The 26702-nt window shown below is 45.3% G+C and overlaps 1 protein-coding gene across 1 annotated transcript; it reads left to right on the forward strand.

The window, feature by feature from the left end:
- Window positions 1–3671: 3671 nt before the first annotated feature.
- Window positions 3672–24934, forward strand: HDC (histidine decarboxylase). Its single transcript, XM_036839354.1, has 12 exons — window positions 3672–3708; window positions 6016–6188; window positions 9684–9797; window positions 10750–10872; window positions 13149–13283; window positions 13533–13676; window positions 14448–14514; window positions 15368–15530; window positions 15606–15696; window positions 19335–19433; window positions 23623–23724; window positions 23860–24934. Exons 1-12 carry the CDS (start codon window positions 3681–3683, stop codon window positions 24604–24606), a joined length of 1986 nt encoding a protein of 661 aa, XP_036695249.1. The 5' UTR covers window positions 3672–3680; the 3' UTR covers window positions 24607–24934.
- Window positions 24935–26702: the final 1768 nt, after the last annotated feature.

Here is a 26702-nt window from a genome sequence, read left to right on the forward strand (position 1 = left end):
AAAGGGAGAAAATGGAGCAGAAGCGAAGAGAAAATAACTGATACTTTTTTAAAATTTTATTTTATTTTATTTATTTATGGCTGTGTTGGGTCCTCGTTTCTGTGCGAGGGCTTTCTCTAATTGCGGCAAGTGGAGGCCACTGTTCATCGCGGTGCGCGGGCCTCTCACTATCGCGGCCCCTCTTGTTGTGGAGCACAGGCTCCAGACGTGCAGGCTCAGCAATTGTGGCTCACGGGCCTAGTTACTCTGCGGCATGTGGGATCTTCCCAGACCAGGGTTCGAACCCGTGTCCCCTGCATTGGCAGGCAGATTCTCAACCACTGCGCCACCAGGGAAGCCCCAAAAGTAACCGATACTTTTTCATCTAAAGTTCCTAACTTGGTTTTCATGTGCTCAATAAATGTTACCTATTATCACTGTCAATATTACTATTTTTCCTACTCTTGCTCCTAGGAAAGATTTATACTACTGACAATATCAGTGGAGTCCAAATCCACTAGGACATTTGTTCACCAAAGACCTTATGTTCCCGGGGCATTCCTCTCCTCCTCCTCCCCCTCCTCCTCCTCCCCCCCTTCCTTCTTCTTCTCCTTCTCCTTCTTCATCAGTAACGTTATTGAGATTGCCATACTTTAAACCCTCCCATTTATTTATTTTCTTTTTTTTTATATTTACTAGTTTGCTTTATTTTTTAGATTCTACATGTAAGTGATGTCATATAGTATTTATCTTTCTCTGACTTATTTCACTAAGCATAATATTCTCTAGGTCCATCCATGTTGCTGCAAATGGCAATATTTCATTCTTTTTATGGTTGAGTAATATTCCATTGTATCTATATAACACATTTTCTTAAACCAGTCGTCTGTTGATGGGCACTTGGGTTGTTTCCATGTCTTGGCTATTGCAAATAGTGCTGCTATGAACGTTGGGGCACGTGTAGTTTTTTAAATTAGAGTTTTCTTTTTTTCTGGATATATGCCCAGGAGTGGGATTGCTGGATCATACAGTAGCTCTACTTTTAGTTTTTTAAGGAACCTCCATACGATTTTCCATAGTGGCTGCACCAATTTACATTCCCACCAATAGTGCAGGAGGGTTCCCTTTTCTCCACACCCTCTCCAGCATTTATTATTTGTAGACTTTTTTATTAAGAAAAATCTGAATCTTTTATTTTTTATTTTATTTTATTTTAAAAATTTTATTTATTTTTTATTTTTGGCTACATTGGGTCTTCGTTTCTGCGCATGGGCTTTCTCTAGTTGTGGCGAGCGGGGGCTACTCTTCCTTGCTGTGCGTGGGCTTCTCATTGCGGTGACTTCTCTTGTTGTGGAGCATGGGCTCTAGAGCACAGGCTCAGTAGTTGTGGCACATGGGCTTAGTTGCTCCAAGGCATGTGGGATCTTCTCGGACCAGGGCTCGAACCTGTGTTCCCTGCGTTGACAGGCGGATTCTTAACCACTGCGCCACCAGGGAAGCCCAATTTGTAGACTTTTTGATGATAGCCATTCTGACTGGTGTGAGGTGATACTGCATTTTGGTTTTGATTTGCATTTCTCTGATAATTAATGATGTTGAACATCTTTTCCTGTGCCTTTTGGCCATCTGTATGTCTTCTTTGGAAAAATGTCTATTCAGGTCTTCTGCCCATTTTTTGGCTTTTTTGATGTTGAGTTATATATTTTGGATATTAACCCATTACTGGTCAAATCATTTGCAAATATTTTCTCCCATTCATCAGGTTGTCTTTTCATGTTGTTGATGGTTTCCTGTACTGTGCAAAAGCTTTTAAGTTTAATTAGGTTCCATTTGTTTATTTTTCCTTTTATTTCCTTTGCTTTAGGAGACAGATCCAAAAAAATATGACTAAAATTTATGTCAGAGAGTGTCCTGCCTATGTTTTCTTCTGTGAGTTTTATGGTTTCTGGTCTTACATGTAGGTCTAATGCATTCTGAGTTTATTTTCGTATATGGTGTAAGAGAATGTTCTAAGTTCATTCTTTTACATGTAGCTGTCCAGTTTTCCCAGGATCACTTATTGGAGAGACTGTCTTTTCTCCCTTGTATATTCTTGTCTCCTTTGTCATAGTAAATCCCCCCATTTAAAGTGTCCAATTCAATGCATTTAGTATATTCAGAGTTGGTAACCATCACAATAATTTTAAAACATTTTAATCACTACCATCCCCTCCTCCAGTACAAAAAACAAAAAAACCCAAACTCTGTTCCCCTTAGCTGTCAAACCCTGGTAGCTAGTAATCTACCTTCTGTCTCTACAAATTTGACTATTCTGGACATTTCATATAAATGGAATCCTATAATATGTGGCCCTTTGTGACTGGCTTCTTTCACTTAGCATAGTGTTTTCAAGGTTTATCCATGTTGTAGCTTGTGTCAGTACTTCATTCCCTTTTATTATGGAATAATATTCTGTTGTGCGGATGGATGGATGCTTGGATGGATGGAGATACAATAAACCGAGATGGGGAAGACTGAACGAGGAGCAGATTTTTGGAGAAAGACTAAAATTCGGTTTTGTAACATGTTAAGTTTGAGGTTCCTAAGAGCCATGCAAGCTTATTTGTCAGGTAGGCAGTTGGATGTAAGGTTTGGGAGCTCAGAAGACTGGGAGGGCCTCATGGTATAAATCTGACACAGGGTTTATACTTATAAGAATATCACCTGGTAGCATTTAAAGTCATAGAAATGGATATGGCCACCGAGGAAGAGAGATGAGAGGAGGGCAACCCCCTGAAGCATGCCCACATTTAAGGGCCAGATGGAGGAGACAAACAGCCAGAGAGGTGGCAGGTGGAGCAGGAGGGGCGATGCCTTGGAAGGAGTAACCATCAAACTCCACCCAGAGGACAAGGAAGATGAAGATTGGAAACAAACCAAATAGTCTGTTCTCTTTGGCAACCTGAAAGCATTCGATCACTCTTTACTCAGAAATAAAGCTCCAAGAGTAGTGTTTCCCCTCCCCACAGTAGTTTCTGCACATCCCTTTACAAGCACACGCATACACAGCCTTTTAAGTGCTAAACGTGTTAAATCTGGGTGATGTTTCAATTTTTGTTTTTTTGTTTTTTGCTTATCTGCATTTTCTCATCTCTCTACAGCAACAAGTATTATGTAGTAACAACAACAACAAAAATCCGTCGTGTTAGATGATAACATCTGCCTGTTCCTGAGCGCAGTGTGGCCAGAAGAGCAGTATTGCTGTAAGTGCCTGTTTCTCCCTCCCTGCCAGGAACGCAGTGGCAGGAATGATAATAACAATCCTTGCTACTTATTCTGCACACCCTTGCCTTTGTTCCGGGCTACTGAGCTGGGAGCTTTGTGTGAGGCAAGGGATCTCTTGTATGAATCTGGGACCAGAAAGAAGTGAGGGCTCTTTACCATATTCACCTGGAGGCTGCCTGCGAAGTGCACTGTTTAATTTAGAAGTGCCTTTTATCCTCGATCTCTGGACCAGCTAAAGTTGTGGTCACTGTTCCCAGCAAGGACTGGGGGAAGAAGGGGTGGAATTAATTAAACCTAGAGGAAGGGCCACGGAAGGGCGGAGCTAAGGTGGAAGAGAGGAGAACCCTTTAAATAAAGGGCGCACATGGGCTGCCCAGGAGCACACCTTCCACCTCCTCCGTGTTGTCTGTGAGAAGGAGCCAAGCCCCAGGGAGACGATGGAACCTGAGGAGTACAGAAGGAGAGGTGAGCATGGGCATCCCTGGCCCTCTTCCCTGCTGCCACTCTTGTAGGAACTGCTGCTTAGATTTTGGGGTGTCTTTTGACTGGAGTGTTAGAATTTCCTTCTGAGAGTTGGCTTCCACAAAATTTTTCCTGAGAAGGGAATGTGGGATCAGTGTTTAAAACTTTTCTCAACCTCTGTTCCATTCTCCCCCTCATACACCAACTCTCATGTGCGTCCACACTACTGTGCCAGACTTTTCCTTTCTTCTTTCCCACGGAATAGGGGATTTGGGTTTCTGAAATACTAAATGGGTAAAGGGGGATTATTCATGTTCTGAAGTAGAAAAGAATTTCCCTAAGTATTCTGCAGTCATGCAAAATCTCATCTTCCTTCCTCTTCATTTCTCTATGTGTGAATCTGTCTGTAGAGTTCTTTCATTTAGTCATTCATTCCATAAATATTTAAAGAGCACCTACTCTGTCTCAAGCCTTGTGTGATGAGCAAAACCAAATGGTTATCTTGTCTTCAGGCACGGCTGTCCTAAGAGGGAAAGTAAGTAGTTGCTTATAATTTCTCTCTCCATAAATTTTTATATCCTCATCCCCTCTAGTAGGTTATTTTGCCTAAAATTTCTTTGCTGTAAGGCATGGTCCCATGTTAAAATCCAACTTTTCCTCTCTTTCCTCTACCCAGACATAACTCACTAAGTGGCTATCAGTCTTTTTTTTTTTTTTTTTAAAAACTTTTTATTTTATATTGGAGTATAGCCAGTTAAGAATGTTATGATAGTTTCAGGTGCACAGCCAAGTGACTCAGCCATACCTATACATGTATCCATTCTCCCCCAAACTCCCCTCCCATCCAGCCTGAATGACTATCGGTCTTTACACTTCAGTGGACATTAGCTTATTCCATTGCTTTCCAAAGGCACTCAGCCGAGAGCTGGTTTGATCAGCTGTGGATGTTTATCCTGTGGATGTTTATCCTGTGAGTGGAACACAAAAACATTCCATACGGTCCCTGGGTAAGTGGAGGGCTAGGTCCAGGGCTCTCAGAGCTCTGGAGGGATGCTGCTGCAGTCATGAAAGTCATCGGGCCGTGGGAGGGTTGGAGGAGAGCACAAAGAAGAGAGAAGGGTGCTGGAAGTTTTCACAGCTTTGTCTGGGACTGGTCCTGCTTATAAGAATTTTGCATGAGCTGATGCAGTGGGAAGACATCGGGTTGCCTTTCCTTGTCTCTCTCACTCTCTCTCCCTCTTTTGCAGGGGGAAAAGGAGGCTAGGGAGTACTAAGGAGGAATGATAGATATTGAGAGAGACACAGAGGGAGGAGAGATGAACACACAGACACAGAGCGGAAGAGAAGCAACGAGAGAGACAGAAAAAGAGACAGAGATGAAGAGACAGAGGCTCTGAAGACAGAGACCCTTTCCTGGAGAAATGAAAGGGAAGAAAGAATAGATAATTTGCAGTGGCTTCAAGTATTCGACTTGGCTGTCTTTCTTCCTTATTCTTTTATTCATTCATTTGATAAAATTTGTTGAGCATCTGAAAACTGTTCTAGGTACTGAGGTATTGGTGGAGGCAGAAGCGAGGGAGATAAATTGATTAAGACATGGCCCTGCCTTTCCCAAGATTTCAGGCTAGTGCAGGGTTCTTAGTCTGGGCCTATGGTTGTGCTTTAGGGAGTCCATGAACCTCAGAGATTACACACAAAATTGTGTGTATACAAGTCTACCGTTTTAATCAGATTCTCAAAGAAGTTCATGGGTCCAAAAATGTGGGGAATTACTGGTCCAATGGGAATGGTGAACAAATATATTTTTTACATTGTATCAGACCCTAGTGTGGGAGCTTGCCATCTGTGCCAACAAGGCACAAGTATAGGGGGTGTGTGTGCGTGTGTGTTCAATCTCTGGATAGAAAGAGCCACAGCGTTTCTACTGAATCTGTAAGGTGATGAATGCATAGACCCTCTGTTTTTGAGAAGAAAAGAAAGGTGGGAGAGCTGATCAAGATTAATATGGAAAAGGGAAGGGGAGGAAAAAGAAATCCTTTACTTTGGTGTTAGAGCTTGATGCCTTGGAGATTCTCCCTCTTATTCTTATTCTCCCTCTTATTCCCTCCATCATTCATTCACTCCTTTGCACACTTTTAAATTTTTTAATTGAAGACAAGCTGTGTGCTGGGGGTCAGACCCACCGCCATTCAACCCATGAATCCATCTCCTTCTTCACCCAGTCTCCTGATCCCGATGCTAGGGCGACGGGCACGAATTGGCCAGGCCCAGTCAGGGGACATGAGCCTGGCTTCTCTGCCTCCCTTGTAGGAAAGGAGATGGTGGATTACATCTGCCAGTACCTGAGCAGCGTGCAGGAGCGACGGGTGACTCCGGATGTGAGGCCTGGCTACCTGCGGGCCCAGCTGCCTGAGAGTGCGCCTGAGGAGCCTGACAGCTGGGACAGCATCTTTGGGGACATTGAGCGAATCATCATGCCCGGGGTGAGAAGCAGTCACCACAGGGTGATTCTGGATGTCGGGGTATAGGTGGGGGGTGGGGGCGATGGGCCTGGAAAGCCTTGGGTAACCCTAAGATAAGCCCTCAGCCCCTTGGCCACCGACATCCCAGACTGTCTCCTGGGCATATGGAGGGCCGGGACTTTGACTGAAATTAGGTTTCTGGTGCCAGGGCTGACCTGTAGAGTTGGGTAGGGAGTAGGAGGGAGTAAGGACTGCATCCCAGGGCCTGTCTGACAGAAGGGTGGAAGTCGGATGGGATGAGGTGAGTAGTGAAGATTGGGTCCGAGGGGAAAGGATGGATGTGGGGAGCAAGATGGAGAGAGGAGGTGGGAGATGGTCCCTGAAGCCCCCGTTGGCAGAGCCAGGGAACTCTCCTACAGAATCCTGAGATGTGCCAAAGGGAGGGAGGGAAGCCAAAGCACACCTCTCCGAGGGTACCCCGGTTGTCAGGTTGGGTGGGCCGGGAAGCTGAGCGAGTCCAGGTCAGCCCCCTCCTTTCTCCTCTATGAAGTGGAGAACCCCATCCTTCCTAACCAAGGGAGGTCTCCTGATTGAACTGCTTTTCAGGAGTAGGAAGGAGCTTTCCCTGAATCATCTATACTCTCAGTGGCAAGGGGCATAGCCTGGTGACAGTGCTAGTGGGGCCAGGGAACAGACAGAGGCTGGCTGACGCCTGGGGCTTGTGCTGAAGCTGCCGTGTGCTGTGACAATGTCCCCGAGCACTGGGAGCTGTGCCAGGCGCTCCTGCTGAAAGTGGACCATCCTCCTCTCATGGAAGGGCTGCCTTTTACTGTACTCCACGCCACGTGCCAGGCACTGTACTAGCCACATGGTAGACTGGCTTGTTTTATCCCCAAAGGACCTTACGATCCATGTTTTATGAAGAAACTGAGGCTCAGAGAAGTTAGTTGTCTTCCCAGAGTCACAGGTCTCCCTGCTTGGGGCACTGGTGTCATGAACCACGTCTGTCCAGCAGCTCTTCCCCAGGATGACTTGGTATTTGCTCCCATCATCCCCAAAGAGCTTTGGACTTAGATGTGACAGAAATACACCTGGAGGCGGAGGTGAGATATTTCTGTTTTCTTTCAAACACAGAAAGTGATGGCAAGTTTGTACAAAGCCAAATATTCATCTCTCTCTGACCATTCAGCCTATTTTGTAAGCATATTTTGAAAATTTCCGTATCAGTAAAACTCTACCAGGGAGGCTAGCTCCCTGATAAGATTATCTCATGGATTTCATTCTGTAAAATGTAATCTGTGGAGGGGCCAACCGTAATTTGGTAGTGAGACTGAAAGCAGCTGTCAGAAGAGATGGAAATGAGCTGATTCATTTGACTGAAAGAAATTCCAGCAGTTGCTGGGGGTACGGTTAAAGAGGCTCATTTCTGGACCAAGAGGTCTGTCTGTTTTGATAAGCATTCCTCTGACTTATCTTATCTTATGTATCTTATTAGAACAGACAATTGCCTCTTGATAGGGCCAGGAGGTGGAAGGCCTTCTCCAGGGTTTCCAAAATACTGTCACTAATCACATCAGTAATGAAGACCCAATCTTTCATCTCATCTCTCAGGCTGCACCAGCCTCTGAGAGTTGGCCTGAAAGCCGTCAGCCCTTTGCTTTCTCATTAGGGTCAGCGCCTCCTTTAAAACTGGATTAATTTTCCCCTCCATGCCACCTCCTAGACACAAGGAGAAGAAAAACTGTCTTTTTGCTTTAATTCCAACCCTGGTTAGAGAAACCCCACCTACTCTTCATGAGGGAGGGAGAGGAGAGCAGGGGGAGAAGGCAGGGTGCCAAACTGCTTAGGTGCTGGGCTTCAGAGTCAGGAAGCCCTGGGTTTCTGACATCTGTCCTTATGAGGTGTACGTGATCATGGGAATGCTCTCTCTCTCCACCAGCCCCAACTGTTATCTGTAAAACAGGGATAATGTTAGAACCTACCTAATAGGGGTGCTGTGAGAATTAAACAAGATAAAGCATAGGAAGTGGAAGATATTGTCATTACCTATGATGCCGTCTGCCCGGTGAAAGTCGGAGGACGAGGTCTGATTATCTAAGAGTCAAGTCAGGATATGTGATATGTCCATCACCATGTGATCAGCTTACCGTTAACATTAGTGCTTTACATTTTACAAATTTCCTCCCAGGCTGATCCACACAACAGCCCCAGGAGACAGGATTTATTTTATTATGAGAAACTGAGGTTGAGAGAGGTACAGGGAGGATCCTGGTTTTATGGGGTGGGAATTGGATGAAAAAATTGGGACCCCCCCCCACTTAAGAAAAAAAAATTAAGAATGGATCTTGAAAGAGACCCATGCAAACATGGGACCTTGATGCTTAAGTTCATTAGCTTCACAATAAATCTACGGGGTCACGCAGCTGGTTACGGCAGGGTTAGGACTGGAACCTGTGTCCTTGGGCTTAAATCTTATGCTCCTTCTACCATACACACTATCCAGGACACCGTCCTTGCTCTTAAAGGGTTAAAGGGATTTGTGTACATGAAATAACTCGATAATACACTAAAATGTTATCTTGTGAGTTCTCAGTAGCGTGAAACATCTAGAATGAGAACATTCCATGGGCCCGGGGAAGGGATCAAAGGTGGATGGGGACCTGGGGAAGGGTTCATAGAGGAAATGAATATTTAGTGGCTTTCTAAGAGTTAGCAGATTTTGGAAGGTCCCGTCTGTATGAGAAGTGCCTTCCTGTCAGGGGACACAGCTTTGCTCAAAGACATGAACGCAGATACGAACAGGGTATGATTGTAGAACAGTGAGATGAAGCCAGATTAGATAATCAGTGAGGCCAATGAGCCACTGAAAATGTTTCTGAGAGCAGTTGAAGGAGGCCCTTCCTGTCCACGGGCCCCTCCTTTCGTCCGGTTAATCTAACTGTGGGCTCAAGGGTTAACCTGGAGGCAGTTTCCCATGCCCTTGGGCTGGCACTTCTGTCTTCTACTCTCCTCTCTCCATCCCCACTGGGAAGCTAAGGACAGCTTTGAACCCAGGCACACTGGCCCTCTGCAAGAGTGCATGCCCAAAGAACTCTGGATACTTTTTGCAAGAGACTGAATGAGACAAGCAACCTGCTCTTCCAGAGCTCACAGTCTCCCCTTCCTCTTATTACTGGGTAGGAGCCGTGCGGGGGGTAAGCTTTGGAGATTAATGCAAACACTACCCAGAATCCACAACTCTAATTCCCATAGCAATTTTCATCTTGCATATTCCCTTCTGGTCTCTGCGTGTGTGCAAAGCTCCACTGATGAACTAGCTCAGAATATGAGAAACGTGGGCGGCAAGAACACTATGACTATGCCTTACTTTTATGGATTTGTGTCACTTGTTGGTTGTCTTAAAAGTGTCAGCCAGTCTCTAGAGTGGGCGCTGCCCCTTGCCAGGGAGGGTCTCTGGAAGAGGAAAGCCGCTGGTAACTGCCCCTGGTGCCACCCGTGTACCTGCTCTGCTTCCAGGTGGTACACTGGCAAAGCCCCCATATGCACGCCTACTACCCAGCTCTCACCTCTTGGCCATCATTGCTGGGAGACATGCTGGCTGATGCCATCAACTGCTTGGGATTTACCTGGGTGAGTAACCATGGCTGCAGCTATAACCAGTGGAAAAGGGGACATGGCAGGAAGTGAAATCCTGGGGCAGACATATTTTGTCCGGGTCTCCGAACAGGGTTTCAAGTTAAATATTAACAATGGCTACATTACTTGAGCTTAAGCTTTATGTAAATGATCTCATCTTATTCTTTAACCCTGTGAAATTATAAGTAGTGGCCCCATTTTGTAGGGGTGAATTAAAGAATGAAGGCTTAAGTAATTTATCTCCCCAAGACCACATAGTTCATCGAGACAGAGATGAGATTTGGACCAAGATCTGGTTATTGCCACAATTTGTTACACTCTCTAAACACTTTGGTGCCTGTGGGTACAACCTTCCCCTTGCTCTTGTCTTTAAGGGGTTAGGGATATGCCCTAAGGCTTCCCTTAATAACTCCTTAAGCACCAATCAGCTTTAAATTGTGCCACAAGCCTCCTAGAACAGCTCTCTATTTTAAGCCTGAACTGTTATAGGATGTGTGTGTGTGTGTGTGTGTGTGTGTGTGTGTGTGTAGGGGTGGGTGGGTGGAGTGGGTTGGAAGCTGGGAGAGTTGCTATCTTTTCCAGGAGGAAGTGCTTTCCTTCTTGGTCTTAAAACTTCCCCCTGGCCTTTAGAATGCTTTTCAGCTGGGTATTTTAGGGACTTGGGGAGCCAAATGGAAGCAATCATTTCTAGGGCTGGTTTTCCATCGGGCCTTGGAGTCACAGGAGAATCCACCTCACTGAGGATGGCATGAACCAAAGCCCCACATTCTTTCCCCTTTCTGGTTTGGCAGAGGATGAAGGCGCCACAGGACCTAAAAGTGGCGCCTTCTCCAGGGACAAGACAGGCCTGGGGAGGGTCAAGGCAGAGATGGATGTGTTTCTGGGGCTGGTGGGGACATCTTGGTGCCCTGGGGCAATCCAGATGACATTGCTTTCCCTCTTTCAGGCTTCCAGCCCTGTGTGCACGGAACTGGAGATGAATGTCATGGACTGGCTGGCAAAAATGCTGGGGCTTCCAGAGCACTTCCTGCACCACCACCCTGGCAGCCAGGGGGGAGGCGTCTTGCAGGTGCCTCCATTGGCAAAGCTCCTCCTAGCACAGGGACTAAGTAGGGAAAGATAAGCCAAACTTGCCCGGGTGATTCTCACGTTTTCCATGGAGTTTCCCCCATGTCACTCACACCACCACCGTCCCTGCCAGCACCATCACCATTACCGTCATAACTATCATGACTGACACCACCATCACCCACACCACCAACTCCACCACAGTCCCCGCTCCCACCTTTGCTGCCACTACCATGTTGACTTCCATTGCCTTTACACCATGGCCACGACTGTCTCCACTCTTCTTTTAGTTTTTCTTTGAAAAAAATTAAAAAGTCAACACATTATCACATTTCTAGTATTCCTTGATTCAAGTTTCTTAGTTTCTAATCTGACATCTCCCCTCTCTTGTCCCATTTTACACCTTATGGTAAGTAGAAAAGAGAAGACAAGTAGAAACTTCTTTCCCTCCCTCTTAGGTCCAGGAGACTTTTGGCAGTGAGAGAAATTAACAACGTAGATCGATGTATCTTATAATCCTGTCTTTTGAATATCTGTCATATGACAGTTGTTCAAATATTTCTTTTTTTATCAAGAGTAGTGCAGCATAGTGGAGCTTGAGGAGTGCCTCCTGTAGACCGTGCACATTGCTAGGTACTTTTGCATCTATAAACCCTTGACATTCATGAGGGTTTGGTTCTGAGACCTTTGAGAACCCCCAAATTCTTGAATTATTCTGTAATGTGTAATTTTCTTGATCTTATGATATATAAGATAGAGAAATAATAATAATAATAATAATTCCTTCAAAAGGTGGATGTGAGGATTCAAAGATTTCCTCTATTAAATAAAAATAGCCATGCTGCCCTGAGATGAGAACTGGAAAGTTTGCTGGGCCCGTTTGCTAGCTAAGTGACTCCCTCTCTCACTCCAGTCTTGTACCAAGATTAAAATCTGACCCTCACAAGAAAGACAAATTACTGCATGTTGTGGACCTTCTGGGTTGTTAGCAGATAGTTATAGCTTCAAATATTATATCTGGAAGAACATGCTAAATGCCTGCTGGGCATGATCTTGCTTTTCATCTAATTATCTCAAGAACCCTGTAGGTAAATAGTGTCATCCCCAATTTTTGAAATAAGAGCACGGAAGCTCAGAGAGGTTAAAAACTTGCTCCAGGTCACACAGCTGGTAAGGGGAAGAATGAGGAGTCAAACCTGACCCTGTCTAAATCCAAACATGCTTTCTCCCGTATCCATCAGCCACATGAACTTGGTTTAGTTCTGTAACCTCTCTGAGCATCACTATTGTCATATGTAGACAGGAATCACAAGTGTCGCAGGTTTGATGAGGAGCAAATGCGATAGCAGAACGTGTTTTGTGAACTAGGAATAGCTATACAGATGGAAGGTGGTATTATTATATTATTATTACTATTCTGCTGGCTTCCTAATTGTGGAGTAATTTTCAGCCACTGAATATCTTGTGGGATCTGGTCTATAGCATTTCCTGTGACACAGTCTCTAGGTTTTTCAGCAGGGAGCAATCAGCTGTAGGTCACCTAAGGATTTCAAGAAGCAAAGACACCAAAGACTGAGCAAATGAATGATGAGAAATCATCAAGATTTCTGTGACGTTGCTGAGGTGGCCCCCAGGATTCCCACAATCGTGGCCAGAGCAAAATCCTACCCAACCCTTTTTTTGGTTAATCGATACTCCCACTCTGGTAGGCAGCTAAAGGGATGCTCTCTATTTTATAAATGGAAACGAGCCTTCTGGAGGGGCAATATTAGCTCAAGGTCACAAGAGCCATCGGCAGCAAAACTGAGGCCAAAGTTATCTCTAAAGTAGGCCAGGACCCTCTCTCTCCGGGATATCTCTGTGGAAACAAACTCCATTTCCACACCTAATACATGGAAAGTTCTTTTTTTTTTTTTTTTTAACATGGGGAACGAACATATCTACAAGCAGACTTGTATCTAGCATTCTCTGAACATTCTCTTTTTGGTCTTTGTGGCCTAATAAAGATGTTGAAAATTTGCTTTCATTACTACCCTGAAAATTATAGGAGAGGGAGGTGTCCCAGGAATGCATAGGAAGTTGTGAATGTAGAATGTAGAAGAGGCATGTGAGCTGGGGGGAAGGGCAACTCCTTAGGCAGGAGCTGTGTACTTCCTCAGGAATAGCTATTAAACACACACACACACACACACACACACACACACACCTACAAAACCTGGGGAATTTGCCAAGGGAATACGTGGAGAGGCTGCGACTGGGAAACTTCTTCCATTGCAGAGCACAGTCAGTGAATCCACCTTGATCGCCTTGCTGGCAGCAAGGAAGAACAAAATCCTGGAAATAAAAGCGTCTGAGCCCGGGGCGGATGAGTCTTCCCTGAACGCCCGGCTTGTTGCCTATGCCTCCGACCAGGTGAGTTGCCCAACATAAGCCAAACCTTCAGGTAGGGCTTGGCTTCTGGAGTCTTAGTCCTTGAGTGATTTCTCTGTAGACATGAGCCCGCTGGGTTCAGGGCAGCCCAGGCCTCAGAGGTTGTCCAAGGAACCCTGGGGGAAGGCAAATGTCACATGTTGTGATTGCTTCCCTTGGTCTGGTTTCAGCAGTTTCTGGGAGTGCTCGTTCCAGGATGACTCTGCTAAGAGCTTTCCATTGTCCTTCTAGGCCCACTCCTCGGTGGAAAAGGCTGGTTTGATTTCTCTGGTCAAGATGAAATTCCTGCCTGTGGATGACGACTTCTCACTCCGAGGGGAAGTTCTTCAGAAAGCCATCAAGGAGGACAGAGAACAGGGCTTGGTGCCCGTCTTTGTAAGTCAGACCATGTTCTGAGCTTAGAATGATAGAGCTGGGAGGTGAGCAAGGAATTTTGGCAGAATTCAGGTAAGTAACATGCTGCAAACAAGAGCAGAAAGGTCCTCAAATACAATGTTTTACAAATTATGAGTTAGTGCGTTAGGAAATAAATTTTGTGGGTCAGAACCAACATTAAAAGAAGAAAAGGGCTTCCCTGGTGGCGCAGTGGTTGAGAACCTGCCTGCCAATGCAGGGGACACGGGTTCGAGCCCTGGTCTGGGAGGATCCTACATGCCGCGGAGCAACTGGGCCCGTGAGCCACAACTACTGAGTCTGCGCGTCTGGAGCCTGTGCTCCACAACGAGAGGCCGCGACAGTGAGAGGCCCGTGTGCCACGATGAAGAGTGGCCCCCGCTTGCCGCAACTAGAGAAAGCCCTCGCACAGAAACGAAGACCCAACACAGCCAAAAATAAATAATTAATTAATTTTAAAAAAATAAGGGGAAAAAAAAAAGAAATAGAACGGAAAATATGAGAGTACGTTCCTGTGTTGAGAATATGCATTGTTTGGTAAAACTTTTATTTCAGATACACATGTGTATATGTCCTAGGTTGCTATACAAAATGTATTTCTTACTGTGGGTCATGGTAAAATACAGTGTGAAACATACCCTGTTCTAGTGGGACGGATGGGGCTGATAATATCTGTGATGAAATCTTTTTTTTCAGGCCGAATGTGTCACACGAGCCCACCTTCCCATGTTAACTTCCTCTGTTTTCCTCCAGGTCTGTGCCACACTGGGGACCACTGGGGTCTGTGCATTTGACTGCCTGTCAGAGCTGGGCCCCATCTGTAAGTGTCTGCCCTGTCTGGCTAGGAAGACAAGTAATGAGTTTTAAAATGTTCCCTAGAGCAAGAGCCTGAAACCAGCTCAGTGCAATTCTCTGGTCCCTCCGTGGTCAATGCACAGAGCGTAGGAAGAGCCACCAGAGGTCATGAGTACCTTCTTCCAGGCAGCCTGGTCACTGCTTTTCCCAGTGGTGGGACCAAGGGTTAGAGCTGACCCCCTTGCATCCTGTCCTCAGAGGCAACAGTGGGAGGACCTCAGGTCTCTCACTCTCTCACTTGTATGTTGAAATCTGCTTAAAGCAGGACATATCCAAAACACAGGGTGAGTGAGTCATAGTGGAATATTTTCTAGTCTAGGCTGAGAAAATGAAAATGAAAAGGTAGGGTAGGGGAAACCACGGGGTGAGGGGGAAATAAAGGCAGAAAAGAAACCCAAATGTGATTGTTCAAAATCCTCAAGCGAGAAATCCACTAGGAAAGAGAGACACCCCCTCTCTAACATTTGTATTAGATGCATTAACATTGCTCTCTGGGCCAGTGGTAAGTTGGTTTCTGTTCCAGACAGCTCTGGGTGGAGGCCAAGAGGGTGTCGACCCTCTGGTCAGTGAAAGGTGAGGCTCTGTAGGCTTTCCCTACAGGGGTGGCCGTGCCTCACTCAGCCCCACTCCTTGCACTGACACCCTCCCCCCATGTCCACATGCCTCCGTGTCTCAATCAGCCATGGGCATCCTTTCCCAGCCCTTCCCTTGCAGCCCAGCAGCTGGATGGGCCAGGTAAGAGACGCCTTTTAGCTGGCTGGTGGCAACCCATTCCCACCCCCAGTGCCACCCCCAGTAGGTGATGTTTGCCTCCTCAGGTGCCAACGAGGGGCTGTGGCTCCACATCGATGCTGCCTACGCGGGCACTGCCTTCCTGTGCCCTGAGTTCCGGGGGTTTCTGAAGGGCATCGAGTACGCCGATTCCTTCACCTTTAATCCTTCCAAGTGGATGATGGTGCACTTTGACTGTACTGGGTTCTGGTGAGTGTGGCAGCCAAGCTCCCAGCCTGTGGGAAAGCCATCCTCAGCTACTAATGCCCATTTGGAAACCCACAGGGTCAAGGACAAGTACAAGCTGCAGCAGACCTTCAGCGTGAACCCCGTCTACCTCAGGCACGCCGACTCGGGTGCGGCCACCGACTTCATGGTGAGTGGCCAGGAACGGGCAGCATGGCAGCCTCTGAGATGGAAACGGCCTGAGTCTGATGAGGGTCTCCTTCCCTCACACTATGAGCCCATCCCATAATATTGCCACTGTGTACCTTTGGTTTCAAGCTGTGCCTAAGCATATAGAATGAAACCCAGAAAACTTTAAAAACCCTAGAGAATGAAACCAACCTTTGAGGTAGGATGCGAGTTTCCTGAGTATTTGTGGCATTTACAAATTCTCCCAATTCCCTTCTGCCTCTGTCCTGGATAATCTTCTCTGCTCACTCCCTAGCAGCAGGGCAGGGTGGAGAATTTCCATGGATAGGAAAAGAGGCTCCTTCCTTAAACTGTTTTCATCCTTTTGTCCCCATCGAGGCACTGTGGGAGGCTCCACGGTGGGGATGGGGCAATAGTTATCCTTCCCGAGGTTCTGGATGCCTCCAGGCATTCCTGCCTTGCCCACTAGCTGCACCTCAATCTCTCGACCCTGCCCACATTCTCAATCTGTACTATCTCTTGGGGAGACAACTTCTTCAGATTTACTCCTCAGTTTGAAGATGAGCCCTTCCTTTAATTGTAAGGGAGACAGGGATGTAAACTAATAAGTTACATATAACATGGCCAAGGCTAGGCAGAGTGAGACAAGCTTGATTTGGAATTCCATACCAGCAGTGGGCTTTTGGGAGACATAGTGGACCTCTCTCAGCCTTGACTTTCTCATCTGCAAAATGGGCATGGTGGCACTGATTTCACAGGGTATTGTGAGGCTGCAATGGGAACATATATGTAGATCACTTCTTACTGGGAATGTGGTACATGATTAATAAATGGTAGGTGTGATATTTCTAAAAGCTCTCCTTTTAAGCTGCAGAGATTTGTTATATAGTGAAGAGGTTAAAAACACAGATGACCTGTGTTTGAATTCTGGCTCCTCCATTTATTAACTTGTGTGGTCTTGGGCAAATGGCTTAAGCTATTTAGGTTTTCTCATCTGTAAAATGATGGTGATAATAACAGTACTAGCTTCTTAGTTAGCCTTGCTGTGAGGAATAAATGAATTAATACAGTGAAGCACAGAGAGCAATGTCTGCCACATGGGAGTCATTTTTTTTTTTTTAATATATGCTTTTTTTAAAGAAAAATATTTATTTATTTATAGCTGTGTTGGGTCTTTGTTGCTGTGCCCGCGCTTTCTCTAGTTGCATCGAGCGGGGGCTACTCTGTTGCAGTGCGTGGGCTTCTCATTGCGGTGGCTTCTCTTGTTGCGGAGCATGGGCTCTAGGCACGTGGGCTTCAGTTGTTGTGGCACGTGGGCTCAGTAGTTGTGGCTCGCAGGCTCTAGAGCGCAGGCTCAGTAGCTGTGGTGCACGGGCTTAGTTGCTCCACGGCCTGTGGGATCTTCCCCAACCAGGGCTCGAACCCATGTCCCCTGCATTGGCAGGTGGATTCTTAACCACTGCACCACCAGCGGAGCCCAATGCCCATTTTTCTATAAGTGAACTTGGATCATCATAACTTAAGAGCATTTTCTTACCTTGGCCCATTTTGGATTTTATGTTACTTTTTTGTGTTTTTGTTTTTTGTCCACAACAGTATCTCAGGATCTTTTTGTGGTTCATTCTCATCAGTTCAGAGATTTTACATTGCTCTCTCTCTTCCAGATCACTTATAAAAATATTAAATTATACTTTTCTTAGCCCTGGTCCAGAATGTGTTACTTTATCTTTTCCTTCCCTCACCTCTAATCCTATGGATTTAATTTTTAAGTCTCAAAGAAACTCCTAGAAAACTGAAGCTGCTGTCTGTTATGATCCTGGGGGTCTTCACTGCTACTTTGCCCCTTGCCCCAAGCTCTTTTTCACCCAGGTGGCTGAAGCTTTAAATAAAAGCCCAACCATTTTGAGATGAGCCAGAAATAGAGCAGCATCCTGGGAGAGAAGACTTAGGGACTTCATCCCTCGGGCCCTGGAGCCACCTAAAATCAAGGCTAGATTCTTCTGACATCAGGAAGCTCCCTCTCCTCCCCCCAACTAGTGCAGGGGGAATTGTCTTGTTCTTGGCTGTGAGACTGGCAAAACCTTGAAAGGACACAGAGGAGACTTGGGAATGGCTTGAGTTAAAGAAGAGCCATGTCCAAATTTCCTGTTCCAGCAGAAAATATCTGCTAGAACCACCCTGCTGGGTCAGCATGGATTGGTTGTGGAATACTGACAGGAGGAACAACTGGGGATATTGTCAGACTGTAAAGAAATCAAAATTAAAATCATCTCTGCCTCTCATTTAATTGGCTCGTGAATTATTGTAGTCAATTGGCCATAACCATCTGGAAAACAATGTTTTCAGAGGCCACTATTATCCATTCATTAGTCTCCATCTGGAGTGTCCATCTAACAAAGGGTGGAGTTGACGCTCTCCTTGTTACAGGGAAAAGAAAGTCCCCATGCTGGTCCTCAGCCCTGGAGTGTTTTGCTTGGAAATCAAAGGCTTAGTGCTTGATATAGAGAAACATTGTCCATCAACCAAGGGGTCATGTCCAAACTGTGCCTGGGTCAGGAAACTGGGACAAAGGATGAAGGTGTGCACAGTTTTGAGGATTAGGCAATCCCATGGAGGAACAGATAAATATTCGATGGGAAAAATATTTATTTTTAGTCAACAGAAATTGTGGTGATGCTTTCTGACATTTGACAAAGAGGTCATTAGAAATCACACTACTCATCAGAATAATTGCAAATGTGTGCTAAACCCTTTGCTCTGTTTACAGATCTGAGAAATCGATTTGGAATTGGTTTGAAAATTTTCAGACCTTTGGTGCCCGCAACCTTGAACTTTAAGCTCTGTTGAATTTGGTCATCAGGAACAGAGGGTCAGTTTTAGTCTAACAAAGGCCGAGATATAGATGTTTATTTGCAGTCTGAGGGCTGGTGTCCTCCTGAGGGCATAGAACGTCACAGGAAAAATAAGGTCAGGGCAGTGAAATTAAATAATAATCATCTTGGTTCTAGGCAGAAACACCATTGTGATTTGTGGCTCACATTTTTATCATCTAAATAGCCAGGACTTATTGACAACTTCCTGTGAAGCCCTTCACCCTGGTTCTCCTCACACCACATCCCTAGAGGTGCTGTTCATTCTTTGTCTCACGAAGAGCCAGAGAGGCAGCAATGCCCAAGTAAGAGGTAGAGATGGAGGAGAAACCCAGGTCTGTGAGGCTCCAGCATCTGAGCTCTTGAACCCTATACTTTACATTTTTGTGGGGAAGAGAAATCAAACTCTATTTTCTGCTATTCAAGGTAGCTTAGGTTCTTTTAGAGAAAAAACGTATTGTCCCTATCTTGAATTTCAGCCTGGGATGAGATTTTTAAAGCAGCATTTAAAGCAAAGTGTCTTCTCCTTGGCCCAGGGTCATGGACTTGGTTTCTACCTGTGCTGCTCTTGGACAAAGGTTTGGTCACATGATGAGGTAGCCTTTGTGTATCTTGCCTTGGCTTCTCCTTAGCAACAGCCTCGGGCATCCTGGTGACACTCTGCATCCATGGAGGGTTGTGCAGACGACAGATGATAAAGCTCAGGGGTGTGTGTGGGAGCAGCAGGGGTCCCTGTCTCTAACCATGGCACTGTGCTCCTTTGTTCTAGCACTGGCAGATCCCCCTGAGCAGGCGGTTTCGCTCTATTAAACTCTGGTTTGTGATCCGGTCCTTCGGGGTGAAGAATCTTCAAGCGCACATCAGACATGTATGTAGTGGGCAGACCTTGGGAGGAGCCCAGGCTCGCTTTGTGGCCTAGTGGGGAGGAAGGCTGCTTTCTGCTCTGCAGACCTTTCCCTGGGGGGATGTGTGATGTATGGCTCAGGTGCCTGGGCCTGTTTGTGAGCTCCTGGGACTTGATGATTCAGGGAGGCCGTCTGTTTGCTAGCTAGAGGATCACTGAGCAGAAGATGACACTGAGGGCTGTCTGGTGTGTCCCCCCAACCCCCGCCACCTGACTGTCTCACCATCCCTTCTGCTACCATCGAGCACTGGGGAGGGATGGCCCGAGAGCCTGGTTTGCAGAGAAAGAAATAGAAAGTAAATCAAAGGGCAGCTTGTGGCCCGGGTAGGAGCCTATCTTTTAAAAAATTACTCTGATTGTCATGGCTGTCTGAAAATTTTAGTCACTATTATGGTTATGCCAGAAACAGGGCTCGCCTGGCTTGGACATGTAGACCTGCAAGTCTGGAACAAACATCCCTGCATGATGTCAAGAGGTATTTACTGAAGGCATATTTGGTACAATTTATGTCAACTCAATTCAACAACAGAATTATTGTGCTAGGAAAGAGACCCAGAGGTGAATGAGACAGGCACAGTTCCTCTGTCATAGTCTTCATGGAAGGGGTGGAACTTAACTAAGAATTTTGGTCAGCAGCAATTTTCTCTCATTTTTATGAGTGCCTATGAGAAACACAAAGGTATTGATAAATACAACAGGGTTACTCCAAAGATGTTGTTCTTTGTTCCTCTGCGTGTCTTTCCCTGGCCACCTTTCCTCTAGGGAATTCCGTCCTCATTAAGCAAACACAAGGCCAAATGCAGTGGTTGAATCAGTACGTATGACTGGCTAACTGTTGGTAACTTTACACTTGTTATCAACATCAAGGTGTTGGTTAACTGGATGTTTATCAATGAATGGCTGTCACCCAGGGACATTAGGCATTTTTGCTCTCTCTCTATCCTCAGACTCAAGACTGGCAAGTAGGTAGCTGGGGGATGAGGTGGTGGAGGTTACAGGTTATCATGTGGTTCCAACTCAGGACTGGATATTCAACCTGCAGGTGCTGGCTGATTACCCTCATGCTGCCTCTCCCAACTCAGAGCCCTGAATTCCCATCGGCTCCCCTTTGCCTACACTAGGCCCAGACTCCTGGGCCTGGCTTTCGAGGACCCAATTATCAGCCTCTAAGCTCAGGCTTCTCACTGACCCATTCCAACTCCATCCTCAGTGTGCCTCTGCGCCTTCACCTGTGCGTTGCCCTCTTGGATCACCCTCTCTTCTCCAAATGTTGCTAATGGATTAAGTTCCGCTCCTCCCAGGAGCTTCCCTGACTATTCCATCCGCCCTCGTCTCTGCTTGCTCGGCATTCCTAGGACCACCTACTCAAGCACACCTGCAAAACTGAGCTCTAAAAGCTACCAATGGCCCACAAAAGTAAAGGGTGGAACTAAAATGAAGTTGTTTGATGTGAGTTAATTTTATCTCTTCAGCTTGACTGCCATCATAATTATTTTTACTTGCACAGTGTCTTAAAGAAATAACTTATAGGGTTTCATTAGGTTCTTACAACAATGCTTGGGGCAGTCACCCTGATGAACCCCATTTTATGGGTGAGGCTCAGAGATGGTAATTGCCCTACTTAAGAGAGGAGGGCCTCCTTTCTTTACAGTCCTGGGCTATTTTCTATTATGTGAGCTCTTGAAAGTCATATAAAACCAAGTTGTGTATCTCCCTGTTATAGATTAGTGCTTTAGAGAATGGGATATGGGTTTGATTTTTTAGTTCTACCCTTTACTATTTGGTGACCTTGGACAAATTACTTAAACTTTCCGTGTTTGCCTTCCTAATTTATAAAATGAGAAAATGATAATACCTCTCTCAAAGGTTTATGGTGATGATAAATAATACACATAAAGCCCTTACTTAGTGCAAGACCTAATATTCCACTAAGTACTCAAATATTTCCTATTCCCACTTCCTCTTCCTCCCCCTTCCCCTCCCCCTTTCCTCTCCTCCTCCTCCTCTTCTTTTCTGCTTCCTCTTCTCCTTCTCCTTCTCTTCCTTCTCCTTCTCCTTCTTCTTCTCCTTTTCTCCTCCTCCTCCTCCAATTTTTCCTTCTTCTAATGAAAATAAGTCAGCATTGTCGTCACCTTCATCTCCTATCACCTACAATAGGGGTTTGTAAGCTATTTTTTAAAAGGCAGATAGTAAATATTTTTGGCCTTGCAGGCCATATGGTCTCTGTTGTGAGTATTCAAGTCTGTCATTGTAGCACAAAAGCCACCATACACAGTACATTAACAAATAGGCGTGGCTGTGTTCCAAAGGACTTTATTTACAAAACTGGGTGTGAAGGAGGTGGGGCTCTATTTGGCCTGGGGGCTGCAGTTTTCCCGCCTCTGCCCTAGGATGGTACAAGGGCACTGGTTGTAGCCCTGCTTTCATCTCCCGTAAAGGTAGGTGGTTTCTGGTGGCGGGATGTTGCCTGGGCTCTTTCCTCTCTCCTCTGGCCCCTCTCCTCTCTTGTTGCCAAGAGTGTGTGTTACAGGAGACAACAGAACATGGTAGGGGGTGCGCTTGGTGACCAGAGACCTGCATTCTGCCACTGCTACCTTGGGGACGCCACTTTCCTTTGGCTCTTTCTAGAAACTGAAGAGGTTGAACAAAGATGACTTCTGGCTCTCTTTCCTTGCTCAGAAGTATCAGTTTCATGGTCTTTGGCTAGCCTGATTCTAGATCTGTACCTGAGATGTCTTACTCATGTAGACTTAAGAAACATTTACACAGAAAGATCTCAAAATTGGCAGGACAGGATGGAAATGGGCCTGGAGGGAAGGAGGCACAGCGGAGAATCATGACAAAATTAGAAAGTAAATTGCAAAAGTATAAAACAGTGAGAAAACATTTAGCAGGGTGCTTTCCCAGAGAGAGCCTTATGACTTGACAATGAAAAATGCTTAGGGTAGGGATTGGAGACCATTTTAAACAGACCATGCAGTGGAGAGAGAAAGTGGTTCTGGATCGGGTTTGTAGCAACTTGTTAGCTAAACCCTTTGACTTCTCTTGAAATAGAGTACCCAGTATGAGAACCAGGTGATAGCAATTATTTAGAAAATATTTTATTGAGATCCTTCTGGATGCCTGGAGAAATTTTTAAAAATGAAAGAAAGGGCAAGTCCTGTCCTTGTTTAGTTAGTAATACTAAGTAAAAAAAAAAAAAAAAGGAAATTAAAAAATGATAACTTCAGTGGAAGATTAATATGGTACAAAGCTTTAAAACTTTTTTATTGTGGTAAAATATAGATGACGTAACATTTACAACTTGAACCATTTTTAAGCGTACAGTTCAGTGGCATTAAGCACACTCACAACGTGTGCAACTGTCACTGCTGTCTATTTCCAGAACTTTTCCCATCATCCCCAGCAGAAACTCTGTACCCATTAAACAGGTTTAAAGCCTTCTCCATGGTGTACATGGGTATGATATGTAAAAATATGTTCTTCGTGGAATGTCAGAGAAAAGGGGATGAAGGGCATTTGAGGTGAAAAGGCCTGAGAGGCAAGGGGAAGATGTAGACTTAGGATATGAGGGCAGGGCTGCTGACAACTCACATGGTGCCTTCATGTACAGGAGAAACAAAAGTCTCTTCCTCTGAGCATTTGTAGCCCGTAAGAGGCACCTGGCTGGGAATGCAGAACATGGGCTGGGTTGTGGCCCTTGCTTGCCCTCTTGGCTTGTCTGTAAGCCAAGGTATGTGAAGCCGGGATATGAGGGTACATTGCCTTGATGGCAAAGCCCATGTCTTCTGGGACTTCCCTGGTGGTCCAGTGGTTAGGACTCTGCGCTTTCACTGCCGAGGGCCCGGGTTCAATCCCTGGTCGGGGAACAGGATCCCACAAGCCTTCTGGTTCTGCGGGTGGGTTGAAAGAGGGCCCTGAGACATGAGTTCTCAAAGTGGAGCTAATGTGACAAGAAATAGGGAGCCATTGGAGGTTTTATAGTTTGGAATATGAGCAGAATCAAATGGAGAAGAAAATCAGGCAGAAGCCACTTAGGTCTCTATAGTTCAAAGGTGTGACTGGTTTAAACCCCTTTAACAGTGTGGAAGTTTATGCACGGTTGTCTCTTGCCTGTTATTAATCTCAGTTCTCTCGATGTTCACAATTCTAGGGTACTGAAATGGCTAAGTATTTTGAATCTCTGGTCAGAAACGAACCTTTCTTTGAAATTCCTGCCAAGAGGCACCTTGGCTTGGTGGTTTTTCGTCTAAAGGTAATGCCATCTTCCATCTCATGTGAAGGATGTTATTTGGTAATTTTCAGCCTCTCGGAAATGTAAATACTGGGCTTCTGGAGATGCTTACAGGGAAAATGATACAGACTTTACTTCTCTTTATCCTTCAAACAGGGTCCTAATTGCCTCACAGAAAGGGTGTTAAAGGAAATAGCTAAAGCTGGCCGTCTCTTCCTCATCCCAGCCACTATCCAGGACAAGCTGATCATCCGTTTCACTGTGACATCCCAGTTCACCACCAGGGATGACATCCTGAGAGACTGGAATCTCATTCATGATGCTGCCACTCTCGTCCTGAGTCAGCATTGTACTTCCCAGCCTAGCCCTCAGGGAGGGAACCTCATCCCCCAAACCAGGGGCCCCAGAGCCTTGGCCAAGGAACTGTCCTTTCCATCTGTCAGCGGGGCAGGAGATGACCCAGCCCAGGCCAGGAAGATCATCACGCAGCCTCCACATGTGGGAGCCAGTCCCGTGAGAGGGGAAGGCACCTGCCACCTTGAAACCCTGCTGGACCCACTTGATGACTGCTTTTCAGAAGAGGCCCCAGACCTCACCAAGCACAAGCTGTCCTCCTTCCTGTTCAATTATTTGTCTGTGCAGAATAAGAAGAAGGCCGTGCGTTCCCTCAGTTGCAACAGCGTGCCTGTAGGCGATCAGAAGCCGCTGCCCACAGATGGCTCTGTGAAGAATGGCTGCTCCTCCCGGGTCAGAATCTTTTCTAGGTTTCCAGAAGAGATGATGATACTAAAGAAAAGTGCCTTCAAAAAACTGATCAAGTTCTACAGTGTCCCCAGCTTTCCCGAATGCAGCTCTCCATGTGGGCTCCAGCTGCCCTGCTGCCCTCTGCAGGCAATGGTTTAGACCAGGGCGTTCAGCCAGAGTCCATGAATGTGTTTCAGGGAGACTCTGAAGCCCTCAAAATTGTATGCTGAATCTATGTGCTTATGTTTATGTGCATTTTTCTTGGGAGAAAGCCAATGATTTCTTATCAGATTCTCATAGGAGTTCATTACCTATGATAGGATACAAATAGAGAGTTTAAGCCAGCATGATCCAGAAGATTCCAGCAGGCTGGTCGGAGAGAAAGGGTCTAGGGTGGTGTATTGACAGGCAGCTTCTGTGGTTTAGCTTGTGACACTGAAACTTTCAAGTTTCATGAAATATAATGTGGAAATAAATTGTGCTTGTCTCTGAAAAAAACATATCCTGTGTCACTTAATTGACCACTGAAATATTTGTTTTTCTTTTCCATTATGGTTTACTACAGGGTAAAATATAGTTCCCTGTGCTATACAGTAGGACCTTGTTGTTTATCCATTCTATATATAATAGATTGCATCTTCTAATCCCAGATTCCCAAACCATCCTCCTCCCTCCCATGCCTTGGCAACCACAAGTCTGTTCTCTATGTCTGTGAATCTGTTCCTGTTTCATAGATAAGTTCATTTGTGTCATATTTTAGATTCCACATATAAGTGATATCATATGGTATTTGTCTCTTTCTGACTTACTTCACTTAGTATGATAATCTCTAGGTCTATCCATGTTGCTGCAAATGGCATTATTTCATTCTTTTTTATGGCTGAGTAATATTCCATTGTATATATGTACCACATCTTTATCCATTCATCTGTCGATGGACATTTAGTTTGTTTCTATGTCTTGGTTATTGTAAATAGTGCTGCTATGAACATTGGGTTGTATGTATCTTTTTGAATTATAGTTTAATCAGATATATGCCCAGGAGTGGGATTCCTGGGTCATATGGCAACCCTATATTTAGTGTTTTGAGAAACCTTCATACTATTTTCCATAGTGGCTGCACCAATTTACATTCCCATCAACAGTGTAGGAGGGTTCCTTTTTCTCCACATCCTTTCTAGCACTTATTGTTTGTGGACTTTTTAATGATGGCCATTTTGACTGGTGTGAGGTGGTAGCTCATTGTAGTTTTGATTTGCATTTCTCTAATAATTAGTGATGTTGAGCATCTTTTCATGTGCCTATTGTCCATCTGTATGTCTTCTTTGGAGAAATGTCTATTTAGATTGGGTTGTTTGTTTTTTTTTGTTACTCAGTTGTATGAGCTGCTTTTATATTTTGGAAATTAAGCCCTTGTCGGTAGTGTCATTTGCAAATATTTCCTTGCAGTGTATAGGTTGCCATTTCATTTTGTTTATGGTTTCCTTTGCTGACCACTGAAATAATGATTAACTAACCAGGGCATGTTCTGGAACCTAAATGAATGTACTTAGGGATTTTGCTTTTTAGTATGCTGAAGATTTGACTTGAATTGTGAGCAAAAAACTTTGGAGGAGCCCTTGGTATGAAGAAGGCAGACAGCTTGAGTTAGGCACTGTGGCTTACAGTTTATAAATGAGAAAACGGAGGCCACAGGTCACACAGCTTATACGTAGGCAAACCCAGGTCTCCTTGTCCTCAGTAAAGCCCATGCTGTTCCCAGCAGACCATACTGTTCATGGTTGTCCTCGATCAGAAGTTCACCATTCAGCAGACTCCTCTAGTCCTTCACTACGGTTAAATGTTCCCTCTCTAGGTTTGGAATTTGTACTTTTTTTTTTTTTTTTTTTCTGCACACTATAGTCAGATAAAAGCTGTGCTCACAAGCAGCTTACCCATGGTGAGTTCTAGGTCAAAAAAATCATTTTCTTTCCATTTCAGATGGTGCTTTTACAGGGAGTGGTTCTGAAATTGGTTATATTAACAGTGTTAAAGGTAAACAAAGCTGGCCACTAGTTAAAGTAGTAAGGACAGATTTTTAATCAGTAATAACTACTGCAATAGAAAAAAGAGTCTGGCGTGAACTGGACTCAACTTGATCTGTACAGCGGTCACTGGGCATTTTAGAGGGAGAATGGGGGAACAGGAAGTATGCACGCAGGGACTTAGTATGAGTCAGGGATGTGAAAAATTACAAAAAGCAGGAAGAGGGGGTC

This window comes from Balaenoptera musculus, chromosome 2 (assembly GCF_009873245.2).
Source record: "Balaenoptera musculus isolate JJ_BM4_2016_0621 chromosome 2, mBalMus1.pri.v3, whole genome shotgun sequence".
NCBI classification, from domain to species: Eukaryota; Metazoa; Chordata; class Mammalia; order Artiodactyla; family Balaenopteridae; genus Balaenoptera; species Balaenoptera musculus.

Bases quoted from the DNA above. Each gene is read 5' to 3' on its own strand.
- HDC (XM_036839354.1), top strand. From the start codon at position 3,681: ATGGAACCTGAGGAGTACAGAAGGAGAG. The intron at 6,189-9,683 runs GTGAGAAGCAGT...CTCTGCTTCCAG, and splicing joins AGCGAATCATCATGCCCGGG to GTGGTACACTGGCAAAGCCC. The intron at 13,284-13,532 runs GTGAGTTGCCCA...TTGTCCTTCTAG, and splicing joins TTGCCTATGCCTCCGACCAG to GCCCACTCCTCGGTGGAAAA.